General features: G+C 40.9%; 1 protein-coding gene across 3 annotated transcripts in view; it reads right to left on the bottom strand.

The window, feature by feature from the left end:
* Nucleotides 1–3984: 3984 nt before the first annotated feature.
* Nucleotides 3985–25487, bottom strand: part of LOC115165666 (diacylglycerol kinase alpha) — a 43365-nt gene continuing 21862 nt past the window's right edge. For all 3 annotated transcript variants that reach the window (XM_029718930.1, XM_029718931.1, XM_029718932.1), the window contains 13 exons: nucleotides 23902–24000; nucleotides 23545–23631; nucleotides 23222–23295; nucleotides 23039–23113; nucleotides 20366–20451; nucleotides 19343–19432; nucleotides 17272–17432; nucleotides 17000–17064; nucleotides 16782–16872; nucleotides 10178–10367; nucleotides 9767–9884; nucleotides 7970–8030; nucleotides 3985–4260 (listed from right to left, as the gene is read on the bottom strand). In XM_029718930.1, coding sequence (XP_029574790.1) covers nucleotides 4183–4260; nucleotides 7970–8030; nucleotides 9767–9884; nucleotides 10178–10367; nucleotides 16782–16872; nucleotides 17000–17064; nucleotides 17272–17432; nucleotides 19343–19432; nucleotides 20366–20451; nucleotides 23039–23113; nucleotides 23222–23295; nucleotides 23545–23631; nucleotides 23902–24000 — 1275 coding nt within the window. In that variant the 3' untranslated portion in view covers nucleotides 3985–4182. The remainder of the gene's footprint in view (nucleotides 4261–7969; nucleotides 8031–9766; nucleotides 9885–10177; nucleotides 10368–16781; nucleotides 16873–16999; nucleotides 17065–17271; nucleotides 17433–19342; nucleotides 19433–20365; nucleotides 20452–23038; nucleotides 23114–23221; nucleotides 23296–23544; nucleotides 23632–23901; nucleotides 24001–25487) is intronic.

Raw genomic sequence — 25487 nt, 5'->3', positions numbered from 1 at the left:
TGTGCAAATGTAGTAAGATTAGGTAGGTAAGGCAATAAATAGGCCATAGTGGCGAAATAATTACAATTTAGCATTAACACTGGAATGATAGATGTGCAGAAGATGCAAGTAGAGATACTGGGGTGCAAAAGAGCAAGAGGATAAATAACAATATGGGAATGAGGTAGTTGGGTGTGCTATTTACAGATGGGCTGTGTACAGATCCAATGATCGGTATGCTTCTCTGACAGCTGATGCTTAAAGTTAGTGAGGGAGATATGTCTCCAGCTTCAGTGATTTTTGCAATTCGTTCCAGTCATTGGCAGCAGAGAACTGGAAGGAAAGGCAGCCAAAAGAGGAGTTGGCTTTGGGGATGACCAGTGAAATATACCTGCTGGAGTGCGTGCTACAGGTGGGTCTTGTTATGGTGACCAGTGAGCTGAGATAAGGGGGGCTTTACCTAGCAAAGACTTATAGATGACCTGGACCAGTGGGTTTGGCGACGAATATGAAGCGAGGGCCAGCCAACGAGAGCATACAGGTAGCAGTGGTGGGTAGTATATGGGGCTTTGGTGACAAAACGGATGGCACTGTGATAGACTACATCCAATTTGCTGAGTAGTGTTGGAGGCTATTTTGTTAATGACATCGCCGAAGTCAAGGATCGGTAGGATAGCCAGTTTTACAAGGGTATATTTAACAGCATAAGTGAAGGAGGCTTTGTTGCGAAATAGGAAGCTGATTCTAGATTTAATTTTGGATTGGAGATGCTTAATGTGAGTCTGGAAGGAGAGTTTACAGTCTAACCAGGCACCTAGGTATTTGTAGTTGTCCACATATTCTAAGTCAGAACCGTCCAGAGTAGTGATGCTAGGCGGGTGGGTGTGGGCAGCGATCGGTTGAAGAGCATGCATTTAGTTTTTCTTGCATTTAAGAGCAGTTAGAGGCCACGGAAGGAGTGTTTATGGCATTGAAGCTCGTCTGGAGGTTTGTTAACACAGTGTCCAAAGAAGGGCCAGAAGTATACAGAATGGTGTCGTCTGTGTAGAGGTGGATCAGAGAATCACCAGCAGCAAGAGCAACATCATTGATATATACAGAGAAAAGAGTCGGCCCGAGAATTGAACCCTGTGGCACCCCCATAGAGACGGCCAGAGGTCTGGACAAAAAAACAAAAAAGCAGGTAGCCTTGTGGTTAAGAGCGTTGGAACAGTAACCGAAAGGTTGCTGGTTCAAATCCCCGAGCCAACTAGGTGAAAAATATGCTGATGTGCACTTGAGCAAGTCACTTCATCCTACTAAGTCGCTCTGGATAAGAGCGTCTGCTAAATGACTAAAATGTGAAAATGCTTAACGCCTGGGAAGAAAACACTTCAATTTGCTCAACTTGCTATTAATTCAACTTACCCCAAGGCAAATATTTTGACTATTAGCCCACCCACAAAGCTACAAGGATGCACTTTCATGCTAGGTTAAGGACCTCATGTTGAAGCTTATAAAGACCCCAACTGATGTATAGAACAATCTTAGAAGCATCTACTTTGGTTTAGATACACGCATCATGAAACCTCTAACACACTTTTTTGGATTTAACTTGCTTACCACTTTTTCTGTGTGGTTTCTTCCTTAGACTCCATGAAATTATGACCTTTTCCTAAATATTTGGTCAAATTATGAATTTTGTGTATGGTTTGCTTGAATTAAGAGTGACTCAATTTAACCCTTTGGCTCAATTTACCCCACTCTCTCCTTGGCCTAACTAATAAAGAAACATATCAAATAGTTACCTATTCATTATATAATAACCACACCACATTGCACAATGTCAAATCGGTTTATTGAAATATCTATAGCATCATTTCCAATATTTTCAACATTCTCAGTATTTAAGTGAAATGATATGGCTAAATATTCAATTAGAGATACCGAATAAGAGAAAACTGACATTACATTGAGAGGAGGAAGTAAACAATTTGTTTTCGATTCCAAATGGTCATTCAATATATTAAAACTACTGAATTAAACTACTGCTATTAAAACAATTAAATTACGTTTGGCCACAGGACATAGGAGCAAAGAGTTTCCTGCTGACAAGAGTGAATAATAATTTCATATAAATCTGCACTGATGTGGGTATATTACCATAAGCATTATGCACTGAGCTTGTAAATATTTCATAACTTAATAAATCCTAGACTTTCAATGACCAAATTTGATACAGTACCAGTCAAAAGTTTGGACAAACCTACTCATTTCAGGGTTTTCTTTATATTCTACATTATAGAATAATAGTGAAGACATCAAAACTATGAAATAACACACATGGAATCATGTAGTAACCAAAAATATTTAAGATTCTTCAAAGTAGCCAACCTTTGCCTTGATGACAGCTTTTCACACTCTAGGCATTCTCTCAACTAGCTTCATGAGGTTGTCACCTGGAATGCATTTCAATTAACAGGTGTACCTTGTTAAAAGTTAATTTGTGGAATTTCTTTCCTTCTTAAGATGTTTGAGCCAAATCAGTTGTGTTGTGACAAGGTAGGGGTGGTATACAGAAGATAGCCCTATTTGGTAAAAGACCAAGTCCATATTATGACAAGAACAGCTCAAATAAGCAAAGATAAACGACAGTCCATCATTACTTTAAGACATGAAGGTCAGTCAAAAAGGAACATTTCAAGAACTTTGAAAGTTTCTTCAAGTGCAGTCGCAAAAAACATAAAATGCTATAATGAAACTGTCTCAATTGAGGACCGTCACAGGAAAGGAAGACCCAGAGTTACCTCTGCTGCAGAGGATAAGTTCATTTGAGTTACCAGCCTCAGAAATCGGCAATTAACTGCACCTCAGATTGCCCCTCACAGAGTTCAAGTTCAAGACACATCAACATTAACTGTTCAGAGGAGACTGTGTGAATCAGTTCTTCCTGGTCAAATTGCTGCAAATAAACCCCTGCTAAAGGACACCAATAAGAAGAAGAGACTTGCTTGGGCCAAGAAACATTAGACCGGTGGATATTTGTCCTTTGGTCTGATGAGTCCAAATTTGCGATCTTTGGTTCCAACTGCCATGTCTTTGTGAGACGCAGAGTAGATGAACGGATGTGTGGTTCCCACCGTAAAGCATGGAGGTGGTGTGATGGTGCTTTGCTGGTGACACTGTCTGTGATTTATTTAGAATTCAAGGCACACTTAACCAGCATGGCTACCACATCATTCTGCAGCGATACACCATCCCATCTGGTTTACGCTTAGTGTGACTATCATTTGTTTTTCAACAGGACACTGACCCAACGCACCTCCAGGCTGTGTAAGGGCTATTTGACAAGAAGAAGAGTGCTGCATCAGATGACCTGGCCTCCACAATCACCCGACCTCAACGCAATTGAGATGGTTTGGGATGAGTTGGACCGCAGAGTGAAGGAAAAGCAGCCAACAAGTGCTCAGCATATGTGGGAACTCCTTCAAGACTGTTGGAAAAGCCCTCCAGGTGACTACCTCATGAAGCTGGTTGAGAGAATTCAAAGCTGTCATCAAGGCAAAGGTTGGCTACTTTGAAGAATCTAAAATATATTTTGATTTGTTTAACACTTTTTTGGGGTTACTACATGATTCCATGTGTTATTTCATAGTTTTGATGTCTTCACTATTATTCTGCAATGTAGAAAATAGTAAAAATAAAGAAAACCCCTTGAATGAGTAGGCGTGTCCAAACTTTTGACTGGTACTGTATACATTTAAATTATCCTACAAAAACGTAATAACAATTAAGGAAAATGCAGTTAAAATAATCTTATTGAATAAACATTTAACTCCAACTTTTCAAGCGGATACCAACATCTTAGACTGTGTAACCCAGCAGTCTTTGTCCCCTTGATAACGCATAAGGTGAATTTGGCAAAAAATGTGGTCAAAGGCACATAAAACCCACTAAAAGCTCTGAACTTGTTGTCCAGAGTCATATATAAAGGCTATCATACAGCTGTAGTTGGCAATGTTTTCATAATATCGTCTTGTATTGAGGCAGAACAAACAAAATAATATGTGTTGAACTTTCTTAAAATGTTGGTCAACCTATTTCTCTAAAATATGCATATACCAACTGGTTTCACAAACCAAGTTGCTTCTGTCATTTCACAATGTAAAATAATAAGCAAGTGCATATAGGCCATGTTACTGCGTGTAGCCAGGGAGCAGGCTACTACTTTGAGCTGAAGAAGCTGGAGCGGCTCTGGGGACCCGTCAGCATATTGGCCTGGTTCTTGTGTGTGATGTGAATCTGAAGGGGGAATATGAGTGAAAGGTTGTGTTACTCAAATGATATGTTATTACCATGTTATTACCATGTCTACGTACTTGTTACCAACATATTACCATGTTATTAAATCAAAGCAAATTTATTTGTCACATACACATGGTTAGCAGATGTTAATGCAAGTGTAGCGAAATGCTTGTGCTTCTAGTTCTGACCGTGCAGTAATATCTAACAAGTAATATAACCTAACAATTCCACAACTACCTTATACACACAAGTGTAAAGGAATGAATACGAATATGTACATAAAAATATATAAATGAGTGATGGCCGAACGGCATAGGTAAGATGCAGTAGATGGTATAGAGTACAGTATATACATATGAGATGAGTCATGTAGGGTATTAAAACATAAAGCGGCATTGTTTAAAGTGGCTAGTGATACATTACATCAAGATGGCAAGATGCAGTAGATGGTATAGCGTAAAGTATATACATATGAGATGAGTAATGGAGGGTATGAGAACATTATATATCGTGGCATTGTTTAAAGTGGCTAGTGATACATTTAATTACATCAAGATGGCAAATGCAGTAGATGGTATAGCGTACAATATATATATATATATATATATATATATATATATATGAGATGAGTAATGTAGGGTATGTAAACATTATATAAAGTGGCTAGTGATAAATTGATTACATCAATTTTTCCATTATTAAAGTGGCTGGAGTTGAGTCAGTATGTTGGCAGCAGCCACTCAATGTTAGTGATGGCTGTTTAACAGTCTGATGGCCTTGAGATAGAAGCTGTTTTTCAGTCTCTCGGTCCCAGCTTTGATGCACCTGTACTGATATCGCCTTCTGGATAATAGCGGGGTGAACAGGCAGTGGCTCGGGTGGTTGTTGTCCTTGATGATCTTTTTGGCCTTCCTGTGACATCGGGTGGTGTAGGTGTCCTGGAGGACAGGTAGTTTGCCCCCGGTGATGCGTTGTGCAGACCTCACTACCCTCTGGAGAGCCTTCCGGTTATGGGCGGAGCAGCTGCCGTACCAGGTGGTGATACAGCCCGACAGGATGCTCTCGATTGTGCAGAGTTTGTGAGTGTTTTTGGTGACAAGCCGAATTTCTTCAGCCTCCTGAGGTTGAAGAGGCGCTGCTGCGCCTTCTTCACCACGCTGTCTGTGTGGGTGGACCATTTCAGTTTGTCCGTGATGTGTATGCCGAGGAACTTAAAACTCTCCACCCTCTCCACTACTGTCCCGTCAATGTAGATAGGGGGCTGCTCCCTCTGCTGTTTCCTGAAGTCCACAATCATCTCCTTTGTTTTGTTGACATTGAGTGTGAGGTTATTTTCCTGACACCACACTCCGAGGGCCCTCACCTCCTCCCTGTAGGCCGTCTTGTCGTTGTTGGTTATCAAGCCTACCACTGTACTGTCGTCTGCAAACTCGATGATTGAGTTGGAGGTGTGCATGGCCACGCAGTCGTGGGTGAACAGGGAGTACAGGAGAGGGCTGAGAACGCACCCTTGTGGGGACCCAGTGTTGAGGATCAGTGGGGTGGAGATGTTGTTACCTACCCTCACCACCTGGGGGCGGCCCGTCAGGAAGTCCAGGACCCAGTTGCACAGGGCGGGGTCGAGACCCAGTGTCTCGAGCTTAATGACGAATTTGGAGGGTACTATGGTGTTAAATGCTGAGCTGTAGTCAATGAACAGCATTCTTAAATAGGTATTCCTCTTGTCCAGATGGGTTAGGGCAGTGTGATGGCGATTGCGTTGTCTGTGGACCTATTGGGGCGGTAAGCAAATTGGAGTGGGTCTAGGGTGTCAGGTAGGGTGGAGGTGATATGGTCCTTGACTAGTCTCTAAAAGCACTTCATGATGACGGAAGTGAGTGCTACAGGGCGGTAGTCATTTAGCTCAGTTACCTTAGCCTTCTTGGGAACAGGAACAATGGTGGCCCTCTTGAAGCATGTGGGGACAGCAGAGTGGGATAAGGATTGATTGAATATGTCTGTAAACATACCAGCCAGCTGGTCTGCGCATGCTCTTAGGACGAGGCCGGGGATGCCGTCTGGGCCTGCAGCCTTGCGAGGGTTAACACGTTTAAATGTTTTACTCACGTTGGCTACAGTGAAGGATAGCCCGCAGGTTTTGGTAGCGGGCCGTGTCAGTGGCACTGTATTGTCCTCAAAGCGAGCAAAAAAGTTGTTTAGTCTGTCTGGGAGCAAGGCATCGTGATCCGCGACGGGGATGGTTTTTCTTTTGTAGTCTGTGATTGACTGTAGACTCTGCCACATACCTCATGTCTGAGCCGTTGAATTGCGACTCCACTTTGTCTCTGTACTGACGCTTGTTTGATTACCTTGGAGGGAATAGCTACACTGTTTGTATTCGGTCATGTTTCCGGTCACCTTGACCTGATTAAAAGCAGTGGTTCACGCGTTCAGTTTTGCGCAAATGCTGCCATCAATCCACGGTTTCTGGTTGGGAAATGTTTTAATAGACGCTGTGAGTACAACATCACCAATGCACTTGTTAATAAACTCGCACACCGAATCATCGTATTCATCAATGTTGTTGTTAGCCGCAATGCGGAACATATCCCAGTCCACGTGATCGAAGCAATCTTGAAGCGTGGAATCCGATTGGTCGGACCAGCGTTGAACAGACCTGAGCGCGGGTGCTTCCTGTTTTAGTTTCTGTCTATAGGCTGGGAGCAACAAAATGGAGTCGTGGTCAGCTTTTCCGAAGGGAGGGCGGGGGAGGGCCTTATATGCGTCGCGGAAGTTAGAATAACAGTGGTCTAGGATTTTGCCAGCCCTGGTAGCACAATCAATATGCTGATAGAATTTGGGGAGCCTTGTTTTCAGATTAGCCTTGTTAAAATCCCCGGCTACAATAAATGCAGCCTCAGGATAAGTGGTTTCCAGTTTACATAGAGTCCAATGACGTTATTTCAGGGCCGTCGATGTGTCTGTTTGGGGGGGAATATACACGACTGTGATTATGATCGAAGAGAATTCTCTTGGTAAATAATGCGGTCGGCATTTCATTGTGAGGAATTCTAAATCAGGTGAACAAAAGGACTTGAGTTCCTGTATGTTGTTATGATCACACCACGTCTCGTTAATTATAAGGCATACACCCCAGCCCTTCTTCTTACCAGAGAGATGCTTGTTTCTGTCGGCGCGATGCGTGAAGAAACTAGGTGGCTGTACCGACTCAGATAACGTGTCTCGAGTGAGCCATGTTTCCGTGAAACAAAGAACGTTACAGTCTCGGATGTCTCTCTGGAATGCTACCCTTGCTCGGATTTCGTCTACCTTGTTGTCAAGAGACTGGACATTGGCGAGTAGTATGCTCGGGAGCGGTGTGGATGTGCCCGTCTACGGAGCCTGACCAGAAGACCGCTCTGTCTGCCCCTTCTACGGCGCCGTTGTTTTGGGTCGCCGGCTGGGATCCGATCCATTGTCCTGGGTGGTAGGCCAAACAGAGGATCCGCTTCGGGAAAGTCGTATTCCTGGTTGTAATGTTGGTGAGTTGACGTTGCTCTTATATCCAATAGTTCCTCCCGACTGTATGTAATAAAAACCTAAGATTACCTGGGGTAACAATGTAAGAAATAGCATCAAGCTCCATGGTCTCTAGCAATAGAACTTGCTTTAAAAACTCTTAAAACAATCTGTTACCCTGAACTCAATTTGGGTTCCTAGCACTCACCGTACAGGGTGGCTGCATCCAGGGCTCTCCGTCTATCTGCATCGGTAAAGGTTTCTTAGTCCTGAGAGATGGACAGAAACATAAGGGAGATAATTCTGTGTTCACAACATCTCGGAATTTTGTAAATACCAGAATACAACTGGGAAAAATACACTTTAACGCCCCTCCAACTGGTAATTACTAGTGGGAAACTCATCTATCATCCCCAAGCTCCGAGTTTCCCACTTGCACCTCTGACGTCATTTGTCAACAAAAAAAGACAGCAAGCATGGTGGCATCTTCAGCAGTTGTACAAATGATTGATACTAAATTGATTCTGTTTATCTTCCTTCTGATTTAAAAAGTGAAAGCAGCTCTGGATATAGGGCAGGTAGCCTAGTGGTGGCAGGTAGCCTAGTGGTTAGAGTGTTGGGCCAGTAACTGAAAGGTTGCTGGATCGAATCCCAGAGCTAATAAGGTAGAAATCTGTCGTTCTGCCCCTGAACAAGGCAGTTAACCTACTGTTCCCTGGTAGGCTGTCATTGTAAATAAGAATTTGTTCTTAAATAAAAAAATAGATATACACACACAAGTTTGGGGTCACTTAGAAATGTCCTTGTTTTTAAAAGAAAAACTAATTTTTTGTCGATTTAAAATAACATCAAATTGATGAGAAATACAGTGTAGACATTGTTAATGTTGTAAATGACTATTGTAGCTGGAAACGGCTGATTTCTTTTAATGGAATATCTAAATAGGCGAGTTCTGTACAGAGGTCAATTATCAGCAACCATCATTCCTGTGTTCCAATGGCACGTTGTGTTAGCTAATCCAAGTTTATCATTTTAAAAGGCTAATTTATCATTAGAAAACCCTTTTGCAATTATGTTAGCACAGCTGAAAACTGTGGTTCTAATTAAAGAAGCAATAAAACTGGCCTTCTTTAGACAAGTTGAGTATCTGGAGAATCAGTGTTTGTGGGTTCAATTACAGGCTCAAAATGGCCAGAAACAAAGAACTTCTGGCCATTATGAGCCTGTAAATCGAACCCACAAATGCTGATGCTCCAGATACTCAACTAGTCTAAAGAAGGCCAGTTTTATTGCTTCTTTAATCAGAACCACAGTTTTCAGCTGTGCTAACATAATTGCAAAAGGGATTTCTAATGATAAATTAGCCTTTTAAAATGATAAACTTGGATTAGCTAACACAACGTGCCATTGGAACACAGGAGTGATGGTTGCTGATAATGGGCCTCTGTACCCTTATGTAGATATTCCATTAGAAAACTGCCGTTTCCAGCTACAATAGTAATTTACAACATTAACAATGTCTACACTGTATTTCTGATCAATTTGATGTTATTTTAATGGACAAAAAATAGCTTTTCTTTCAAAAACAAGGACATTTCTAAGTGATCCCAAACATTTCTAAGTGACCCCAAACTGTTGAACAGTAGTGTGTGTATATATATATATATATATATATATATATATATATATATATATATATATATACATATATATACACACATACACACATCTACCTTTTATGGGCAAAAAATAGCAAAATAATCAAAACTTTCTCATGATCTACACATTTGTTGGAATTTCTCAGTTCAAAACGTGAATACAACCATCTTGTATTTAAGACATTACAATGGGTAATTACCACCTTCCCACTTGGTCATGAAGGCAGCATTAGTAGTGAGGATGGAATCATTTTTTTAAAGGTGCAAGGTGTAAAAATAATCATCCCACATCATACTGTGATATCTCAGCTAGTCTGTACATGTCTCAACATGTCGCAAACACTCACCTGATTGTAATCTGTGAGGTTTTTGCTAGTCTTATAGCACTCTTAAGTCCAGTATATATCTGCCCCATCTCCATGGCCCCTTCTAGACCAACCACTTCCAAACGCCGGTCACTGAGGTCTGTCATGGAAGATGGAAACACTGAACATGCAATTCACACAGAGGCAGTACAGTTTTTAGTCTGAGACTAGCTGTTCAAACCTACTTCACAACCCATCCAGGGTCAAGTGCATCTTCCAATAAAAATAACAAACGTTCTCATTTAACAGCTGTGACATGAGAACAGACCTCTTGAAATGGATACTCTAAAACATCTCACATGATATTCTAATAATATTCAATACCAGACATGGGCACAACTTAACATTTTGAAACCTTGAGCCCTTGGATCAAGCCAAGGGATTTCGCTGTACCTTGTCCACTGACTTTCAGGATTTCAGGGTCGACAATAACCTCAGGCATTTCCTGAGGATTCATCAAGCACTTGGATTCACTCTTCTTGGCTTCTCCCCACAGGTTGGATCCACCGTGCATGCTGGGAATGTTGAGGACTGCTATCCCCTCCATAGAAAGGCCACTCAGGTCCAAAGGGGTGCCGCAGCACTGAGGGACGTACAACATCAGGCAGACAGTGCAACTTAATGAGATGCCATAATGAGCTAAACATACCACATAACTATCAGGTCAGCTGTGTTAACCACAATCCTCATGTAATAAAATAATATATGCTTGCTTGCTGACTATCGACGCGCTAGCGGAGTGGAACTCACCTTTCATGGAGAAGCATTATTTTCCATTGATAGGTTTGGATTTCTGAACTTTAAATGTTATTCATCATTAGTTGTAATAGATACCTGAGGGGTGCCATAGCCGAGGGGCTACACCAGAGGTTAATGGCTATCTGTAAGAGGAAAGTATATAGTGGGGGCAATTAAGCCTGGAATGTACTGAGTGTAGGGAATGCGATCACATGTGGCAGGCATTGATAAGTGGAGACAGCCATGGATTAGTGATGAAGGGGGTCGAGGTCAGGTCAGATCACGTTAAGGGAGAAAGAAAAGTTTATGGCCCGTATCACTTAGTTTCCTGCCTACCAATAAAGATACAATGTTTGTTCAGATGTGTAGGAGACTCAGCATAGGAGAAAGGTTTAAATATCAGTGCTTGTGTGAATATGTCCTTGTCTAATGCAGCTGTATTGACCCTCTAGGAAGAATAAAATTGGTTTGAGCTTTCATATTGTCCGTTGAGTTTTTACTCTGAAAATTAGAACCTAACAGTTGGCGTCACGAAAGGGATTCACCACTATTTGCAGTTGAACTAGAGATTTCCGAATCAGAGAAACAGGAGCCGGCACCAGAAATAAGGTAGGCACAGTTCCTACACCTGTTATCACTAATTCTGACATCTTGGGGAGATGAGAATCGTAGGCTGAACAATTCTAGGATACGGACCTAGAAAACCTGAGTTTATTCAGTAGGTCCATTGTGTAATGACCGGTCGTAAATATCTGGTGTAGGCTATGTTCTATTAGGATAGGTCCCGAGTGGAGGTTTTCCTCTGCGAGATCCAGGTAAAAATAAGGTGTAGGGTAGGTTCCATAAGGATAGGTCCCGAGTGGAGGTTTTCCGCTGTGAGATCCATGAGTGACAATACAGTGTAGGGTAGGTTCCATATATGATAGGTCCCTAGTGGGGATATTCCCCTGTGAGATCTGTAAAAGGGATGAAAGTCCCAGCTGCAGTGACAGTGAGGCAGTAGAATGTATGTGGATAATGATAAGAAGGTTGCCTATAAATTCTGAAGGTAAGCCACATGCATGGTTAAAAGAAAAGCAAAAAGATATTCAAACACTGTTTGAGTTACGTGATTTAGCAGTAGCAATAAGGAGAGAGGTTGGTTTATGCCCTATGGGGAGGGGGAACCATGAAAGATTACGTGGAAATAGGAAGACAAGTCTGAATAGATTTGGTAATGTGTTATCAACAACAGTGATATTTGAGGCGCAACACTGGAATAAGACATTAGGTAATCGTATTCTCCAGTAATACATTTGCAGACGCTATAGTATAGGTTCTAATACAAGGTATTAAGTGCTGTGACCAATTAATAGCCACAAACTATTATCCGGGGAAGTGGGTAGCTCTACCTTGGAAAATTGTTAATAGAAGGTGTGTATTATAGACAGGAGTGAATAAATCTAAACACCCTGCACACTGTCAAGGGAGGTTTCGGAATAACTAATGATATGGCAACAGATGGCCCTGATTTTCCCGGTAAAGCGGAGCTAGAGGATTTTAATAAAGCCATGGAGGCACTGAAAGAAGCACACAAGCATTCTACCAATTCAGCTCGAATATGGGAAAAATTTAGAAAACTGGATAAGATTGGTCAGCATTTCCTGGCTGACGGAAAATTCCAATCTGATAAATTCAGGGAGGCAATTATGACTTGGCACAATGACAAAACCATAATCAAAGCTCAATATACCAGCGTTTTGATGTCAGCATTATCTCAACAAAAAATATCAACCGATAAACCCGGAATTAGTAGATGTACTCAGCTACAGAAAGACTGGGTACGGGAGTACATTGATAGAATTTGTACTTTGGCTTTGATATCAGGTTTGAAACCTGTGATCAAAACGGCAATTGCGGGGGTTGTGGATGAAATAGAGCAAGATGCTTTGAGAGTGGAATATAACTCCGCTCACGTCGCAGACGTGCGAGGGGTTAATACGGCCACAGGGAAAGTCACTAACTATAGTTTCAATGTCCAAGGTAAGACAAAGAAACATAGCGGAAAAACATCAAAGCGTGGGAGAAAGAGTTCTGTTTTAGATGTGGGGCTGTTGGTCATTGGAAAAAGGAGTGTAAAGTGGGAATGGAGCCTGCTGCAATCGGAGGAAATGCTGCCATGCAAGCGTTTGCATCTTTTTTTAAAAGAGCAACAATAAAGTAGCAGGGCAGGAACTTTCACATAGCGGTGTATGACATCGGTACGATCGATAGTGGTTCATAGAGATTACAGTTCTATGTGAAGGAAGACATATGAGATCACGTCTTACACAACTTTTTAATAGATGCCAGGGAACAAATATCGCTGATTCCTTATGATGAGAAATTGGATAAATTTGCCACAAGAAAAAGTATTTTGGGTTGAAGAATCTAGGTGAAATGCCAGGGGGATGGATTCTAAAGAGGTAACAAATTAAAATGATCTGGCCAAACACTCAGAAAATCTTGGGAGCTTTTTATCTTATGAGACATTTTATGTGGTTTTATTATGAAATAGATTTACATTTTATGTCGTCTTGTTCTGAAATAGATTTCTAGAATGGATGGAGGGGTCACGAGGAATTAGTTTAGGGGTTACCAAACCTAAAATTAACTTTTACATTTTTTTTGTTCATGAACATTGTGGTGCGGTGGTTATGGAGAATCATGAGGAAAAAAGACCTCTGAATCATCGTTGGACTCAATGGCGAGATAAAGTCGCTGTGTCTAAGGGTAGTACATGATAAATAAAATATACATAAACGTTGGGGTGGATTAAAACAAATGTTTAATGATTGGAGTAAGGATAGAGGATTTACCACTATCATGTTTGATTTATAATGAATTCTTTTGGATTGCTGATTAAGATGTAGCATAGTGAATGCTAAGGAAATGTACACTTTCTTTTCCAAAAGAGGGTGTTTCATTATCTCTCGTTGGAATGTTCCCAGAGACTGTGGTCTTGGGGAGAGCAGTTAGGGATATTCGTCAGTTTTAAGTATAAAAGTATCTGGAGTAGGCCATAAACGGAGTTCCCAGATAAGTAAGGCCTGTTATTTAGTGGGGTCTTTTCAATTTGGTTTTAAATTGGGTATGCAGAATGATGGAAAGGTTTAAAATGTTTTTAAATGTTTTTGGAAGGACAGGGAAAGAAAAGGGAGGGGAAATGTTTTATGGTGTCAAATGCCCTGTATCTTGACTTTCTGGTGAGGCCTGATCAATCTCACTAGAAATGATCGAAACGGGTGGGATTTAATTATAAAATGAATGAGAAACACCAGTCTCTATTCTATTTTACCATTACTTTATGGGATACCATTATTTCCTTATGGAGTTGTCAAGAGTTTTTTATTTAACATGTTGTTTTTGAATCACGATGTGAATCATGTGTTCGAAGGGAAAATGACTAGTTCCCTGGGCCCTGGTCCTTGGGTAAATATACACATTTACTTTGTTCAGTCTGCATATAGAAGAAAAAATATATGTTAATGATGGTTGACAGTTACTCCAAATGGATTGTGATATGTGTATTGCTGATTTAATTTGTCTTTGTTTCGATACAAATTTCACCAGATTGGGTCTACTGGAGTGTTGAGATTCCCAGATGGGTTAGGGTGCTAACTCCCTGATCTGGTAACTCTTCTGAGAGGTCGCTGGTAAAATAAGGGAGTATAAACCAAGTTTGAAAATGGTTTTAACAGTATGTTGTTATGCTCTTTGACATTTGTCGTAGAGATAATGTTATTAAGAAGTTGGGAATGTAATATTTTGTCATAGTCAATTCTTGTTTGGATTTCCTGAAACAGAACTGTTGTTCTAATCTGTCCTCTCTTGAGGTTATTATGGAAGGTGACGTCAGATGGTGTCTTAATGCATGTAGGAATAATTTGGCCATAAACAGTGTATGTGAACCTCAAAACCCTCCCTAACCGGCTGAAGAAAGAGCAACAAAGGCGTTCAATGCGACAGTGACTTTTAACAACTCCAATCTGAGTCCGAGCCAAACCTGGGTACAGACGGCAGGAGTGCTGAGACCGCGCATGTGGAGTGAGCGTGGAGAGTGAGAACATACACATTTCTCTCATGCTCCTGGGGTGCTGGTGGGGGAAATGGACCAGAAAGAATGGTGGTAGCGGCTCAGATGAGAGATTCATGTATGTGGGAAAAACGGATGTATCTATTTGGATATTAAAATCGGGACATTATCAAGGGCCATCAAATGTGACAGGCAAGAGTTACATGTGCCGTTGGGAAGATGAACTGTCCCGCTACCTGAAGAAGACATGCTAGAATGATAAGTGCCGGGAAATGGGGCAAAACACAACTCTCAACATCAACAGTGAAGAGGTGACTCCGGGATGCTGGCCTTCTAGGCAGAGTTGCAAAGAAAAAGCCATATCTCAGACTGGCCAATAAAAATAAAAGATTAAGATGGGCAAAAGAACACAGACACTGGACAGAGAAGTCTTTTTCTTTGCAACTCGGAGCATCCCGGAGTCCCCTCTTCACTGTTGACGTTGAGACTGGTGTTATGCGGTACTATTTAATGAAGCTGCCAGTTGAGGACTTGTGAGGCGTCTGTTTCTCAAACTTGACACTCTAAAGTACTTGTCCTCTTGCTCAGTTGTACACCGGGGCCTCCCACTCCTCTTTCTATTTTGGTTAGAGCCTGTTTGCGCTGTTCTGTGAAGGGAGTAGAACACGGCGTTGTACGAGATCTTCAGTTTCTTGGCTATTTCTCACATGGAATAGCCTTCATTTCTCAGAACAAGAATAGACTGACGAGTTTCAGAAGAAAGTTATTTGTTTCTGGTCATTTTGAGCCTGAAATCGATCCCACAAATGATGATGCTCCAGATACTCAACGAGTCTAAAGAAGGCCAGTTTTATTGCTTCAGTTTTCACGTGACTCACTGTAGGAGCGAACCATTTTCCTGAACGGGGTGGTGTACCTAAGTTTTCAGCTGTGCTAACATAATTGCAAAAGGGTTTTCTAATGATCAATTAGCCTTTTAAAATTATAAACTTGGATTAGCTAACACAGCATGCCATTGCAACACAGAAGTGATGGTTGCTTCTAATGTTCCTCTGTACGCCTATGTAGATATTCCATTTTTTTTTTCATTTGCCGTTTCCAGCTACAATAGTCATTTACTACATTAACAATGTCTACACTGTATTTCTGACCAATTTGATGTTATTTTAATGGACAAAAGCAGCTTCTTTCAAAAACAAGGACATTTCTAAGTGACCCCAAACTTTTGAAAGGTATATATGTATATACACACACACCATTAGGGGAGCCTGTAATCATCCATTTGTTTAGAGATACAAATTATAATCAGTTTTTAATAAAGCAGTACAAATTTAAGGTAAGTGCGTTGGAGGCAACTGGCAACTTGAAAAAAAGTGCAAACTGTAACCACTTATTTCCCTAAGCATGACCATTAATTAAAATACCACATTTTTACCACTCTTTGCTTTTTTTGTGTCAGCAATTGGACATTGTTCTTAGGGGGAGCTAGTTACACCACGTTACCCTATCAAGATATAATTTAGTTTTGTGATGACACTTTTTATTGCCGTTTTGAATTGTATTTATTAGACATTTTTTATTTTTTATATGGACATTTCGTAAGAACACTTGGAAATATTATTTAGGCCTATGGATCTTTGTTTATTGTCATAATATGTAGACCTATAGATTTTTTCTCTTTCACGCATTTCTGGAACTTTGTGCACAAAGGCACAGAGCTGGTAGCCAATCTCCAGATGCTATTTCAGGTTTGTGGTGTTTCTAGACAAAGATATTAATGCTTACTGCCTGTGCATAGTTTGCATTTGACTAAAATGTTGTTCTCTTTCTCTTTGATTAACACAAAAAAAGGGAGTATTTCCACAAGGAAAAGGTTAAGCAGGGGACACAACACAGTTGCCATCTTTCTTTGATTTTCAGTTTCACGATAGCCTAGGAAACGAGTTAGCCTAGCTACAGATGAATTCCAGGAAACAAGGCTTAAAAAATATACAACACGCTGAGAGATTCTGAAAGTAATGGAAAAAATAATAATATAAAACAATTTTGAAGACAGTAACTTGTTATGTTACTCTGTTACTCATAAAAGTAACAGTACTGTAATGTGTTACTTTTACTCGCAACACTGGTTGGGTATATGTTTTTTTATAAAGTTACTATATGTTTCTATGTGTTGATGCAAAGCTGTGTGTTTGCTATCCTCACCTCAATTGTAAGACATTCATTCAGTTTCTTGCATGAAGCAGAGATGGTCTCAGAGGTGGCAAACTCAAAATACCACAACTTGTTCTTCATTCTAGAATATTGAACAACATTCTTGCATTAACGTAGGGTTGTTTACACCATGCACAAAGTGATTACACCTAAAAGGCTAGTCGCCTCTGAATAACCAGACTCCAGCCTGATTATTCAAGTTTTCTTACCTGCTATTAAATTTCTGGGGGTGTTTCTCTCTCAGCGAATGAAACCGGTGGGCAATAGAGGCATCCTGTCAACACAGAACAAGTTATAAAAAAGTTGACAAAGCAATCTGGTGTGTGCCATAAGTAAGTAGCCTGGACACATCGGTTTTTGCTGTCCTGCCAACTCCTATGGTCATTGCCATGTTGGCATGACAATAGGAGTTGGCAAGACAGCACAAACAGATCTGGGACCATGATAGAAGTTAGGTCCTAACTACTTTCCATTCACTCACCACTCCGATGGAGAAGTAGTTGTTGATGATCTCATAAGGCACAGGGTCACCCATCTCCTGGGGGTCCTCTAGGATCACCTCTACATTCCAGCGGTCCATCAGCACCGGGGTGCTGCCCTCAATCTCCTTCAGGATCCGACACAGATCCGTCCCATCATAACCTATAGGGGAGAGTGGCTCAACTATATTCAGCATCACTCCGTCAAGGGAAATATAGTATTCTTTCTCACAAAGATATCTACATATATTTCAGGATGTTCTGTATCCCTGGAAATAATCAGAATTCATATTAACATGATAGTTTAGAAAATATACTTGTAAAAAAAAAAGTGGTCTCTTTGCACAACTTACCCCAGGTTTGGGATAAGTTGAGCCGCGGGACTGTAAGTTAAGCCGCCTACAAATTTCTGTACTGAATGAAATATTACCACTACCTTTTTAAAATCATGTCTATCTTTATTTCCCAAACACAATTGCTTTTTTGTCTTTTAATAATTTTAAGCATCTTTTAACAGACCTAAAAAACATGCCTAACAAACACTTTGTACTTTTTTAAAACAGGCCAAGCCCTACTGTTACCTCATTTCCAGCGATAATGCGTTGCATTACGCTTGGGAAGAAAACACTTCAATTTGCTCACCTTTAACAAACATTGACTATATTAGCCCACACAGCTACAGTTAAAGTCAGAAGTTAACATACACCTTAGCCAAATACATTTAAACTCAGTTTTTCACAATTCCTGACATTTAATCCTAGTAAAAATGTAATCTTAGGTCAGTTAGGATCACCACTTTATTTTAAGAATGTGAAATGTCAGAATAATAGTAGAGAGAATGATTTATTGATTCATCACATTCCCAGTGTGTCACGCTCTGACCTGAGAGAGCCTTTTTTTATGTCTCTATTTAGGTTTGGTCAGGGTGTGATTTGGGTGGGCATTCTATGTCCTTTTTTCTATGCTTTGTATTTCTTTGTTTTGGCCTGGTATGGCTCTCAATCAGGGACAGCTGTACATCGTTGTCGCTGATTGGGAGTCATACTTAGGCAGCCTGTTTTCCTTTGATTTGTGGGTAGGTATTTTCTGTTTTGTACATTTTGTGACCTGACAGAACTGGTGGCTGTCGTTCTTGTTTGAAGTGTTTCTTATTATTAAATCATTAATATGAACACTCACCACGCTGTGCTTTGTTTATACTTGCGTACTATTGTTTGTACAGATGAACGTGGTACCTTCAGGCGTTTGGAAATTGCTCAACGATGAACCAGACTTGTGGAGCTCTACACATTGTTTTCTGAGGTCTTGGCTGATTTATTTAGAATTTCCCCATGATGTCAAGCAAAGAAGCACTGAGTTTGAAGGTAGGCCTTGAAATGCATCCATGGGTACACCTCCAATTGACTCAAATGATGTCAATTATCCTATCAGATGCTTCTAAAGCCATGACATTTTCTGGAATTTTCCAAGCTGTTTAAAGGCAGTCAACTTAGTGTATGTAAACTTCTGACCCACTGGAATTGTGATGCAGTGAATTATAAGTGAAATAATCCGTCTGTAAACAATTGTTGGAAAATATTACTTGTGTCATGCACAAAGTAGATGTCCTAACCGACTTGCCAAAACTATAGTTAACAAGAAATTTGTGGAGTGGTTGAAAAACTAGTTTTAATGACTCCAACCTAATTGTATGTAAACTTCCGACTTCAACCTTGCAAGGATGCACTTTCATGCTAGGTTTAGGACCTCATATTGAAGCTTACGTAGACCCACACTGATGTGTAGAACAATCTTAAAATAATCTACTTTGGTTTAGATACGAGCATCATGAAACCTCTTACAGTAAATGTAAAACATTTTTTTTATACCCAACTTGCTTACCACTTTTTCCATGTGGTTTCTTCCTTCACAATGATGACCTCTTCCTAAATGTTTAGTTAAATTATACATTTTGTGTATGGATTCCTATAAACAAGGGTGGCTCAACTTACCCCTTTGGCTAAACTTACCCCGTGATACAGGAAATATGATACGTGAACACACAACAGAATGAAAAAAGACAACCCTTCTCACCTCCTCCCCATCTAAGACAACGTGCAAGGTCATTTCCTGTGCCCAGGGGTAACACAGCCACAGGTGGCCGCACTTGAAGATTGGCCTTTTCTGATTGCACCAGAAGGGGAGAAGGAGAGATCGTCAGCATTACTCATGTCTGGGTTACTACATGGAATCCATTTCTGTTTGGTAAGAAAATTCATAGTTTTTACTCATACACTAAAGTTGACTTGCCTATTGGCATGTACACTCAGTGGCCAGTTTATGGTACACCCATCTAGTCCTGGGTCGGATCCCCCTTTGCCTCAAACAGCCTGAATTCTTCGGCATGAACATTTTCCCCACACGGTTAAACTACTGCCAACAGTCTGTACCGTTGACACCAGGCAGAATGGGACCATGGACTTGTGCTGCTTACACCAAATCCTGACTGCCATCAGCATGACGAAACAGGAATCGGATTCGTTGGACCAGGTAATGTTTTTCCACTCCTCAAATGTCCAGTGTTGGTGATCGCGTGCCCACCGGAGCCACTTCTTGTTTTTAGCGGTTAGGATTGGAACCTGGTGTGGTCGTCTGCTGCAATAGTTGTGCATTCCGAGATGCTGTTGTGACCCACATGTTAGCTTGCACGACTCTTACCATTCTCCTTTGACCTCTCATCAATGAGCTGTTTTCTTCCACAGGACTGCCGCTGACTGGATGTTTTTGGTTCGTTGCTCCATTTTCGGCAAACCCTAGACACTGTTGTGCGTGAAAAGCCCAGGAGGGTGGCCGTTTCTGAGATACTAGAACCGGCACGCCTGGCATCAACAATCATACCACGTTCAAAGTCACTTAGGTCACTCGTTTTGCCCATGCTAATGTTCAATCGAACAGTAACTGTATGCCTCGAGGCCTGTCTGCCTGCTTCATTTTGCAAACCACGGCCACGTGACTCACTGTAGGAGCGAACCATTTTCCTGAACGGGGTGGTGTACCTAATAAACTGTCCACTGAGTGTATAGTACATGGTCACCAATATTGTGTACTGGACCCCACCTATGGCATCAAGTATCCAGCCCACAGTGCCGTCCCCTCCGCAAACCAAGATCCTGTAATCCTTCAGATTTCTGAAGAAGCACAGCCTGAAACACAGATTTTGTATTATGTTGGGGGTGCAGTACAAGATCTAACAGTGATATTCACTGATGGTTATGACATCTCAGAGAGAAATAGGCCGTTCAAGTTTACTTGAAATATGAGTGTACAAAGTGGTCAGTCAACAGTGTGTGTAAAAAAAAAAAAAAAAAAAAAGGCGGTATATTATATTTTTAGGCCAATATCGGTATAAATTTTACAACTGCGACCTTGTGATAGACTCCATCCAGTTTGCTAAGTAGAGTGTTGGAGGCTATTTTGTAAATGACATCGCCGAAGTCAAGGATCGGTTGGATAGTCAGTTTTACGAGGGTATGTTTGGCATCATGAATGAAGGAGGCTTTTTTTTTTGGCAAAATAGGAAGCCGATTTAATATTGGTTGGAGATGCTTAATATGAGTAACAGTCAAGGCCATGTCAGTCAAAGCCATGCCTTGATTTTTAGGAGACTGACACAATTTCACTTCTGTTGGGAAGTAGGAGGGAGACCAGCATTTCTCATCTCCACAGTTGTGGCTATTCTCTCCTGGACACATCATATTCTGACTGTGTTCAACCTGCCGCTGCATCATTACATTAACAGTCAAGGCCATGTCACTGACTGCACTGAGCAAGCTGGAGCTGTTGGGCAGCCCTTGGCACATTGACTGTAGTGTTGTCAGCTTCCCATAAGGTGGGAGTGGATGATGATGATACTTTGTTTTCTTTGTGTGAGGTGGGTTTCTGATAGGGATCATTCTCCAAAATGAGGGCGAATGTTGCACTAATGCCGGGGCCCAACGGTGGTGAAACTGATGCAGCGTCAGGTAGTGTCAGTGGGACTGGAGTCACCGCATCAGGAGTAACTGCAGACCCTCCAAGAGATGGAGGAGATGAAGTGATACAATTAATGCAATATCCCATATCTAATGTAATAAAAATAAAGTCATGTTTTTAACACAACTCGCCCTCAGATTTCACAACAGGGATTGATGTTTCTGTCACAAAGGGGCATTCCTCTTGCCTGACAACTCACCCTGAATTGAATTCTGCTGCTCTATCGTTAAAAACGTTCAGTCTAAAACTGCCATCCTAGAAGTCCTTTGACTTCAAAATGAGGGGCATTGTACAAAACATATTCATCAGCGATTGGATCGTAAAATTTAACCCGAGTATCAAAGTTGATAATGCAATCATGTAGGCCTGCTCTGGTCTAACCCATTGTTTTTTCGGACCAATCAGAACGGTCAGAATGTGTTTGCATTCTAGAAATCGTCGGGGAGGGAGGCAAATCCAGACTCATCATGGAGAAGAAAAGTCAGTTGGCTGTAGTGGTGTGGATGGGTAGCCAGGCAAGCATTCCTCTTCTGTCTAAACAATGATTGGCTGTTGCTGCTCAGCCTCAATCTGTGGAGGAGGTATCTGATCTTTTGAAAGGTCTACAACTGCATGTCCTACAGCAGTATAGTGCAGTACAGCATTGTCCGCCAATCCTCCTTTATTCTTTCTAGCTCCGAGTCTGTCTGGCCATCTGCTTACATAGCCGTGGGAAATAGGGGTGCTGAGGGTGCTGCAGCACCCCATGATAAATTGAAATAAAATAAATATCTAATATATATATTTTAAAGGGAACTACGCCTTTATTACACGTCGATAGCACCCCCAACCCAAAAACATCTTCCCGCGGCCATGGTCGCTTACTGTTCGTCTTGCGCCCCCCACTGCATTGATTTTCTGTGTAATGTCAAAGATTTGCTGCCTTACTTTCACCACTCCCTGTATTTACCATGTGCAACATATTTTTGTGGCGCATGACCTCCCTGTTCATCACTTCCCTTTTGCTGAAATTATTTTTCCGTCTGTCTGCTTTCTTTTGAACACACAGAGCTGCATTGCCTTGCATTTTTGACAGCCTGCGACTGAGCGTAATGTGACCAGAATCCATCAAATTTATTGGGTAATTTATTTGTGGAACTTTAACGTGAGATACTTTAAAATTCTTAACTTTTTTCACAACTGCCACCAGTTTGGCGGAAAAACAAACATTGACAAAGTAAAATGTTTTACAGCTTTGTCACTATTATTTAAAAATCATGTTATTTGATTATTTTATATATATTACATGTGATAAGGCCACAGACGGCCAGAGGTAATTACAGATACCTGTGATAATCTAAAGTACCAAAAAAACAAACACTAGATGTCATCTGATAAAATTCCCATAAAAAAACGTGAACGTTTTCTGTTAGTTTACTGGTAAACTTTGAACGTTTCCAGTAATATACCCTCCCTTTGCAACCATTTAATTGCCTTTGATGTTCCAACTATCCCAATACCATTGCATATTCAAGCAGTAAATACGAGAACTGGTAATGAATTTATATTAAAGGCCCAGATACACACACACACAATAACAAATCTCAGACTCCTCAAAATGTAAAATGTCTTAAATGTAATTTCAAGATTTAAAGCTGCTAAATACACCCCAGTTGTCCAATTAGTGATGCAGGTAAAACAGTGTAGTTTTTCATTTTATACTAATAGTGGTCTATACTTAGCTACATCATATGCAGTTATCCATATGGGAAACCTTACCCTGGTCCAGGTCCACCATTGGATAGGTTATACACCTGCCGTGGATTCAGCAAATACTGAAATTTACGCAGAACTCTGAAATGAATAAAATAGGACTTGAAATTGTAAAATAGAAACATTGACATTGTTTTATATTCAACCATAAATGCCCATTTGTGTAGGAGTGTTCACTTGTAGCATCACCTTTCTCCCTGCTTGCCTCCACTTTTAGGGTTCACAAACACTAAAAGAGGATGAGTGTCTGGGACCGGATCAATCTGTTCAGAGATATATAGTTCAAAGATTACAGCAGTTTCACAAATGGGATACAATAATGTCTATATTGTCAGTATATTCAGATGACATATAGCCTGAATGGAATATGGCTGTGAGGGCACTTCCTAGTGACAGTTCTCTAGACTCTAAACAAGGTAAAATAGTTAGACACTGTTGCTTATTTACCCACACCAATTACTATCCAGCAGTCCTGTAACAGGGAAAGGCCTAGACGGGGTACTAGTACGTACCTGAAGCACCTTTCCATCAGGAGTGGTGTTGTGGTCACTGTCGTCGGCTGAGCTCGAGGAGCCGTTCTTCATGCTGTTTGGCTTCTCCTGATGGGGTCAAGAGAGAGATGAACAGTCAACTTAGCAAATCCAGAGAAAATATAAAAGAAGCAATAACCATATAATAGTCAAATACAGATGTATTGTTTCTCAAACTAGACATTTTAGCTATCCTACTATTACCATTGCATGTGAGTGAATGTTGTTTTTAAGAGAATAAAAAAAGTAATTTCACTAAGTTGAGGTTCCTTAAAATATATCCTTATGTGAGCTTTACAGTGTTAGACACCTGTCATAGGGCAGTAGGTTATCCTGTACCTTCATAACAGGGTAGATGGCCCAAGGGGGGAGGATATGGTCTCTGAGAGTTCCACAGTTACAGTCGGAGGGCTCCTGGGAGGCACAGTCATCATGGCGCTGGAACACAGTAACAGCCAGTGATATCTATTATCAAATGATTCATTTATAAAGCTAATCACATTTGATTTATAAAGCATTTTATATCAAAAGTAGTCAAAAAGTGCTGTATTGTTCACAGAAAAGTTTGGACACCTACTCATTCAAGGGTTTTTCTTTATATTGACTATTTTCTACATTGTAGAATAATAATGAATCAAATCACATTTTATTAGTCACATGCGCCGAATACAACAGTGAAATGCTTACTTCCGAGCCCCTAACCGACAGTGCAGTTAAAAAAATTACGGAGAAGAATAAGAGATAAAAGTAACAAGTAATTAAAGAGGAGCAGTAAAAAAGTATATATACAGGGGGGTGCCGGTACAGAGTCAATGTGCAGGGGCACCGGTTAGTTGAGGAAGTATGTACAGTTGAAGTCGGAAGTTTACTTACACCTTAGCCAAATACATTTAAACTCAGTTTTTCACAATTCCTGACATTTAATCCTAGTAAAAATTCCGTCTTAGGTCAGTTAGGATCACCACTTTATTTTAAGAATGTGAAATGTCAGAATAATAGTAGAGAATGATTTATTGATTCATCACATTCCTAGTGGGTCAGAAGTTTACATACACTCAATTAATATTTGGTAGCATTGCTTTAAACTGTTTAACTTGGGTCAAACATTTCGGGTAGCCTTCCACAAGCTTCCCACAATAAGTTGGGTGAATTTTGGCCCATTCCTCCTGACAGAGCTGGTGTAACTGAGTCAGGTTTGTAGGCCTCCTTGCACGCACACGCTTTTTCAGTTCTGCCCACTAATTTTCTATAGGATTGAGGTCAGGGCTTTGTGATGGCCACTCCAATACCTTGACTTTGTTGCCCTTAAGCCATTTTGCCATGACTTTGGAAGTATGCTTGGGTCATTGTCCATTTGGAAGACCCATTTGCGACCAAGCTTTAACTTCCTGACTGATGTCTTGATGTTGCTTCAATATATCCACACAATTTAGCCTACTCATGATGCCATCTATTTTGCAGCAAAGCACCCTCACAACATGATGCTGCCACCCCCGTGCTTCACGGTTGGGGTGGTGTCCTTCGGCTTGCAAGCCTCCCCCTTTCTCCTCCAAACATAACGATGGTCATTATGGCCAAACAGTTCTATTTTTGTTTCATCAGACCAGAGGACATTTATCCAAAAAGTGCAGTTGCAAACCGTAGTCTGGCTTTTTTATGGAAGTTTTGGAGCAGTGGCTTCTTCCTTGCTGAGCGGCCTTTCAGGTTATGTCAATATAGGACTCGTTCTACTGTGGATATAGATACTTTGTACCTGTTTCCTCCAGCATCTTCACAAGGTCCTTTGCTGTTGTTCTGGGATTGATTTGCACTTTTCGCACCAAAGTACATTAATCTCTAGGAGACAGAACGGGGCTTCTTCCTGACGGCTGCACGGTCCCATGGTGTTTATACTTGCATACTATTGTTTGTACAGATGAATGTGG

This window comes from Salmo trutta, chromosome 28 (genome assembly GCF_901001165.1).
Source record: "Salmo trutta chromosome 28, fSalTru1.1, whole genome shotgun sequence".
Classification (NCBI taxonomy): domain Eukaryota; kingdom Metazoa; phylum Chordata; class Actinopteri; order Salmoniformes; family Salmonidae; genus Salmo; species Salmo trutta.
This window is presented reverse-complemented; position numbering and strand designations above follow the sequence as displayed.